Source organism: Megalopta genalis, unplaced genomic scaffold, assembly GCF_051020955.1.
Source record: "Megalopta genalis isolate 19385.01 unplaced genomic scaffold, iyMegGena1_principal scaffold0041, whole genome shotgun sequence".
Taxonomy (NCBI): Eukaryota; Metazoa; Arthropoda; class Insecta; order Hymenoptera; family Halictidae; genus Megalopta; species Megalopta genalis.
The window spans coordinates 1474187-1481309 of NW_027476110.1; the positions used below are offsets into that span (position 1 = coordinate 1474187).

Sequence of the window (7123 nt, forward strand, 5' to 3'; positions counted from 1 at the left end):
CGGGAATTTTGGTTTCGTTTATTAGATTTCTTAAAGTATGGTTTTTTTAATCTCGGTTTATACCGAGATACAATACTATTATTGTAGCGAGCGAGCGAGAGAGAGAGAGGGGAGGATGCAGCGGTTGTTCTCTCTCTTGCAAAAACGATGCATGATTTTTCTCGCGCGTGCGTTAGGCGCGACGCATTTATAGAAGTTTGTGGTTTTGTATCCGGAGAGACTCGCGGATGTTTTACCCGTGATTTTGGTCTCGTTGAGATTTCTTAAAGTAAGTTTTTTTATCTCGGTATAATATTGTAGCGAGCGAGAGAGAGAGAGAGGGGAGGATGCAGCGGTTGTTCTCTCTCTTGCAAAAACGATGCATGATTTTTCTCGCGCGACGCATTTATAGAAGTTTATGGTTTTGTATCCGGAGAGACTCGCGGATGCTTTACCCGCGCTTGCGAAGCGATATCGGGGATTTTGGTCTCATTAAGATTTCTTAAAGTAAGTTTTTTTTTATCTCGGTATAATATTATAGCGAGCGAGAGAGAGGGCTGTATTGCAGCGGTTGTTCTCTCTCTTGCAAATGATGCGGACAGAGAGAGAGAGATATTTTTTCTCTCTCTTTTACTGTTTTTTGCTTTTTCCCTTTGCAGCGAACATTTTATTCGATACTGAGTTGAGTATTGGTATGGAAGTTGGTTCGTTGAACGTGCCATCGTTGCAATCGTTCGCAACGTCTAAGATATTTGAACACGGTGTTCATAATTTTTCGAGCATTGCTCGACGGATTTTTATCCGATATTGTGATGTTATTTTGTGCGACGTGTACTGTGTTTTTCGTCGGAGATATCAATTCATATATCGATTCAAATCGCGAGACTTGCTCGATTACGTGATATACAATAGTATTGATGTTTTAAAAGTAATCGTTCCTTTGAGCACGCAATGTCGTTCGAAGAGATGGTTGAAGAGGATTATTTTTAAATACCGTGAAGAAACTGATTATGTTTGCGTCGAACCAGTGTTGATACCATTATCAAAATTTGAACGGAGTATGACCAGAGGTGATTTCCTCCCTCCATTGAACAAAGTAAAGAGAAGATTGGAATATTCATTGCACGACGACGACGATGATTGGGATATTCGTAAAATCAAATGGGACATTAATTTACCGACCGAGAAACTCAATGCTTCACGCGTGAAATTCATATCGAAGTATTTTTCATCGAGTGACGAAGATACGTCGTGAGATGATTCCTACATTACAGAATTTGGTTTGGGGATACGTCATAAACTTATACCTGAACGATCAATTTCTGCTCGAGTGGAAAACAGCGACGGAACGTCTAATGCGAAAAGATTTGACGAGTCGCGTGAGTTTCATCTACACGAAACGATTTAGCCAAATTATAGTGAAATGGCCCGCGATCGATTCACCGTCCGCGATACTACATATCATCGAGATGGAAGAGCATCACGTGGTTGGTTGTATAGTGTAGTTACGTTCGTGAGAACTGGAAACTTAACCGACGACGTGAAATCAAAATTGAAAAAACTTCTTTTTAATAATTGATGTGAGTTAATATTTTCACAAGATGACGCAAGTTTGCAAGGACATGTTAAAATCGTTAACACATATGTCAAGGTTGATTCGAACTGTGGACGAGTATCGCGAATGGACGAAATCATGTATTGAATGTTTACAATGGTGTAGGAAATATATGAACATTGTGAAAAGAAACGAAGCATCCATAGGTGTAAAATCGAGTTTGCTGTCGATCATGTGTCGTATGAAAACTTTGAAGGTCTCGTTAGATCATCGGTTTTCATCACGCGTTGGTAGTGGTTTGTATGGAAACGTTGGCGCGAGATTATCGACTCTTCGTTGGGAGAACATCGAGTCGGCGTTTAAGAATCGTATATCGACCGGCGTTGTGATCAACGTCGAGCATGTCGATCCACGTAATTTCTTGCAACACGCGAAGCGAATAGTTACGAATCGTATTACAGAACTTTTGAACGTTCATTTGTCGTTAAAAGTGAACGTAGTATTGGAGGCGGAATTTGTGCTGCGCGACGAGGTTTCGGTGAAAAGTTTTAGCACGCGAAACGTCGCGCTCTTTCATTCGTCGAATCTACGTCGCTGGTATGCGAAAGATGTTGTGCCAACGCTTTTGACATCGATAGAAGAGTTTCAAGAACGAGACAGTGGATGGGCGTTATCGAAGATCCTGCATTTGATGGTGAATTCCAACAAATATCAACCGTTACAAGCAGGTTGTCAGGTATCCGTACCTCGAACAGTGCAATTAAAGAAAGCAGTCTTCAATGTGTACAGTGACGACGATAATGCATGTTTCTATTGGGCAGTGGTGGCAAGCCTATATCCAGCTAAAAATAATTTGAATCGCACATCATCCTATCCGCATTACAGCGATGTGCTCCACACCGAGGGATTCCAATTGCCGATGTTGTTCAAGGACATACCAAAGTTCGAAAAAGCGAATGACGTTTCCGTGAACGTGTTCGAGTGAGGAGGGGAACAAGAAAGATGTCGGACGTTGCATTTGACCTCAAGGAAGCGGGAGAAACATGTAAATTTGCTGCTCATACACGACTCCGAAAACTTGCGCAATCATTATCTGTGTATTAGGAATTTATCTCGTCTGGTTTCATCTCAGATCAGCACGCAGCACTCAGATCCACACATGTAAATTTTTTTCTTTCTTCTGGATGATGGTGGTGGTGGTGGTGGTGGTGGGCGAGAAAAACTAAAATAAAAAATTATGTTTTTTTTTGTCAGGTGTCTACAGTATTTCAAATCGCAGGAAAAATTGGGCATTCACGAGATCGACTGCAGTCGAATGAACGAATGTGCTTTAAAACTTCCGACGGAAGACGATAAATGGCTGAAGTTCAAGAATTATGCGTACAAGGAACCGACACCGTTCGTTATCTACGCAGACTTGGAATGCCTGCTGGAGAAACAGGAAGATCAAGGTCATGGAGCTTACTGTAGATATCAACATCACCATGCCTTCAGCGTAGGCTACTACCTCCATTGCCGATACGACAGTTCGTTGAGCGAGTATCAGACTTATCGTGATGAGAAAGGTTGTATCACATGGTTTGCATCGAAGTTGTACGAGTTGAGCTGTAAATTGCAGCCGGTGTTTGATCGAACGGTTCCAATGGCTCCGTTGACCGCCGCGCAAATCTCAACTTTTCGTACCGCCACGTATTGTCACGTGTGCGAAGAACCACTCGGTAATGACGACGTGCGAGTGCATGATCATTGTCATTTCACAGGTGCGTATCGGGATCCGGCGCACAGCCGTTGCAATCTGAGCTATCAATCCTCGTACGTGATACCGGTGGTTTTTCACAATTTGTCCGGCTACGACGCACACTTTTTCATCAAAGAATTGGCAAACGCGTTTGAAGGTAAAATAGATGCGTTACCGCTGACGAAAGAGAAGTACATTTCTTTCACGAAACAGTAAGAGGAATAAAGATGCGATCAAAAAATCGTGGAAGAATTGCATAAAGTTTCGATTCATCGATTCGTTCAAGTTCTTGAATTCGAGTCTGGACAAGTTGTCGTCGTACTTGGACAAGAGCGACTTGCATATCGTGAGGAGCCAATTCAATCGTCTTTCGAACGATGATTTTCATCTTCTAACCAGGAAAGGCGTTTTCCCATACGACTATGTATCGACCTATGACAAATTAAGCGACACTTGTTTACCACCGCGCGAAGCATTTTATAATCAGTTATGCGACAGCGAGATATCCGACGTCGACTATTGTCACGCGAACGAAGTTTGGTCACGTTTCGGTATACAAACGTTAGGACAGTACAGCGACTTGTACTTGAAATTGGATGTGTTGTTGTTGGCCGACGTGTTTGAAAATTTTCGCGAAAAGTCGCTCGAGAATTATAAACTCGATCCAGCGCACTATTATACGTTGCCCGGTTTCGCGTGGGACGCGATGCTAAAATTGACGAAGATCAAGTTGGAATTGTTCACCGACGTTGACATGCTTTTGTTCGTGGAGCGGGGAATACGAGGTGGGTTGAGTCAATGTTCGCATCGTTACGCGCGCGCGAATAACAAGTATATGTCGACGTACGATTCGGCCGAACCGTCCAGCTATCTGATGTATTTCGATGTTAATAATTTGTATGGCTGGGCCATGTCGCAGCCTTTGCCGCACAGGGGTTTCCAATGGGTTGACGATACGAGTAATTTCAACATCGATTCCGTGCCGATCGACAGTCCCGTCGGGTACATTTTAGAGGTCGACTTAGAGTATCCTCAGGAAATTCATGATGCTCACGCGGATCTTCCATTTTGCCCGATTCACGAGGTTGGGGCGTTGCAAAAGAAACTGTTGACAACGCTTAGCCATAAGAATCGTTACGTTCTCCATTATCGATACCTCCAGCAATGTTTGAGGTATAATTTAAAATTAAAGAAAATTCATCGGATACTGAAGTTTGAACAATCATGTTGGTTACGCCGTTACATAGATTTAAATACGAGGTTGCGCGCCAACGCAAACAATGACTTCTCGAAGAATCTGTTCAAACTGATGAACAATGCAGTGTTTGGAAAAACGATGGAAAACGTTCGAAATCATGTAAACGTAAAGTTGCTCTCGCGATGGAGCGGTCGATACGGTGCTGGGCGTTTAATAGCTCGACCAAATTTCCATAGCTGTACTGTATTCTCCGAGGATTTTGTCGCAGTTCAAATGAACCAGCTTTCTATTAAATTTTATAAACCTATTTACATAGGCATGTCAGTGTTGGACATATCTAAATTACATTTGTATGATTTTCATTATGGCTACATGCTTCCAAATTTTCAAGAAAGATGCAGGATTTTGTACACGGATACGGACAGTTTAATTTATCAGATTATTTGCGACGACGCGTACGAGATGATAAAACGTGACATTCACCGATACGATACTTCCAATTATGACAGAAATAACGTGTACGGCGTTTCGATCGCGAATAATAAAGTATTAGGATTAATGAAGGACGAGAACGGAGGTAAAATCATGACAGAGTTTGTGGGTCTTCGCTCGAAAATGTATGCTATTCGGGTACAAGACAAAGACGATGTAAAAAAGATTAAAGGAATTAAGACTAACGTGACGATTAAAAATATAACTTTCGACGACTACTTAGCATGCCTTCACGATCATTTAGAAAAATCAGTTTGCGTTAAATTGATAATGTCTATACAACATCAAGTGTATTCAGTATCACAGAGTAAATTAGCATTGAGTCCATACGATGATAAACGATACATTTTAAACAATTCGATCGAAACCCTTCCTTGGGAACATTATAAAATCGCGAAAGGGGGAGAGGGGGAGGCAGGAGGGAGAGGGAGTGGGGGGGAGTTAGAAAAAATAAAAGTGGTTATATAATTTCATCGATGTTTCGAATCCCGTGTTGCGCGCGCGCGTGTTCACTTTTATTTGTAAGCGGAAAAGGTGCGTATACGCTCCTTGTATTGTTATCTTGCGTGTAAGAAGGGGGGAAAATGGTAGGGGAATTGTATATATAAGCATTTGGCATTGCGTACAGCGAGTAGTGCGTTCTACAGATTACTTTCTTATAGCGCAGTTGTTCTTCAGTATTATAATATTCACAATGTCAAATCAAACCAATAATTTTTTACATAAAAATGGATCTCACAACGATTATAAAAATTATGGGTAAGTAAAAGAAAGTTTGAAGGGAATAAAATGTTCCTTTTATGAAAGAAGAAAAAAAATATTGTATGTTATTTCTTTTATAGATACTCCATTTCGATGATACGGTCGTTTCAACAGTCGCAACCCCAGTCGCAGCAGAAGCAGTTGCAGATACCGCGCAACGCACGAATCTTGGGTAGAAGATACTCCATAGCCGGCAATTATTTCAAGTTCCTTGAAATTTGTGTACGCGTGGATGAAAATTTGCGCGTCGAGTTTGTCTTGGGGGACAATCGTGGAACAGAGATTTCTTTTTCAATGGCTACGTGGAAACTGCTGGTGAAAACTAGAGATTATATTCACAATTACTTCGACGCGGACAAGAAGGAAAAACAAATTGATGAGACTTTATCGTTACAAATTGTTAATTTTAATGGAATGAGTCTAATCAAGTTGTTCGATTCTCAAGCATCGATTTATGTTACGAAAGAGACGATGGATAATTTGTACAAATTAGAGTTATGTATGGATCATATGTATTCATGGTTATTAGAAAATATTCCAGAAATTCAGGATAGATTAGCGAAGCTCGTTGACATTGTAAAAAACTCCAATAACGAGCAGAATTATGCGACCGTAATTTTTACAAACGAATTGTTCGAACGAAATTGTCTGATCGATTGCGAATTGTTAGCTTTATGTTTAGATCTAATCGTATCGAAAGCGAATCGTTGAACTTGTGTGCGTGTGGGGGGAATTAATTAGTATTAATGTAAAAAGCATTTATGTATTTTTTCATGTTTATTAGAGAAACAAAAATAAACATTACATTATACAATTAAAGTACAGATGATTTCTTTATCCAAGAGTTATGTGACGAATCCAGCCCCAACCATTTCACATATATTTCATTTCCTTTTCGACGCAATACTTTTTCTACTAAATACACGTCGGCATATTTGGTAGCGCGTATCTCGTATTCGTAAAATCCTCCAGCGATAGGTTTGTTCTGCAAATCAACCAAAAGATACGTGACGGGGTTCGTTCGTTTCACCGTCGCGATCTTAAATACTTCCGTTGACCAGTTCGGTGTGTATCCTTTGTCGAATACGGTTTTGAACTTGCTGATGCGCACATAGTCGCCAACTTTGAATTTCGCAGGACCGGCGATCTTGACGTTGCTGTACACGGTAGATAAAAGATACTTCTCATTTTTATGATTCACGTTTGCAGGTCGCATACGAATGGTGCGATGTTTTTGATTATTGTAGTCCTTAATCAACGTGGGTAGCTCGTCGATCCAACGATATTTTCTGCTCAACGAGAAAAATTTCCACATGTTGTTCTTCAATGTACGATTGAATCGTTCGACTATGGACGCTTTCATAGTGCTGAATGTGGAATAGTGGTTGATGTTACGTTT

General features: G+C 40.9%; 2 protein-coding genes across 2 annotated transcripts; both read left to right on the top strand.

Annotated features, from left to right (window-relative positions):
- Positions 1-2849: 2849 nt before the first annotated feature.
- LOC143261204 (uncharacterized) lies at positions 2850-5278 on the top strand. Its single transcript, XM_076527783.1, has 5 exons — positions 2850-3252; positions 3295-3413; positions 3559-4820; positions 4980-5118; positions 5261-5278. The coding sequence occupies exons 1-5, from the start codon at positions 2850-2852 to the stop codon at positions 5276-5278; spliced, it is 1941 nt and encodes a 646-aa protein (XP_076383898.1).
- Positions 5279-5504: 226 nt separating this feature from the next.
- Positions 5505-6544, top strand: LOC143261209 (uncharacterized). The gene is made up of 2 exons (XM_076527785.1): positions 5505-5721; positions 5805-6544. The coding sequence occupies exons 1-2, from the start codon at positions 5657-5659 to the stop codon at positions 6433-6435; spliced, it is 696 nt and encodes a 231-aa protein (XP_076383900.1). The 5' UTR covers positions 5505-5656; the 3' UTR covers positions 6436-6544.
- Positions 6545-7123: the final 579 nt, after the last annotated feature.

Bases quoted from the DNA above. Each gene is read 5' to 3' on its own strand.
- LOC143261204 (XM_076527783.1), top strand. From the start codon at position 2,850: ATGAACGAATGTGCTTTAAAACTTCCGACGGAAGACGATAAATGGCTG. The intron at 3,414-3,558 runs GCAAACGCGTTT...GATTCGTTCAAG, and splicing joins ACTTTTTCATCAAAGAATTG to TTCTTGAATTCGAGTCTGGA. The intron at 4,821-4,979 runs GTATGATTTTCA...CAATTATGACAG, and splicing joins GACATATCTAAATTACATTT to AAATAACGTGTACGGCGTTT.
- LOC143261209 (XM_076527785.1), top strand. From the start codon at position 5,657: ATGTCAAATCAAACCAATAATTTTTTACATAAAAATGGATCTCACAAC. The intron at 5,722-5,804 runs GTAAGTAAAAGA...TTTCTTTTATAG, and splicing joins AACGATTATAAAAATTATGG to ATACTCCATTTCGATGATAC.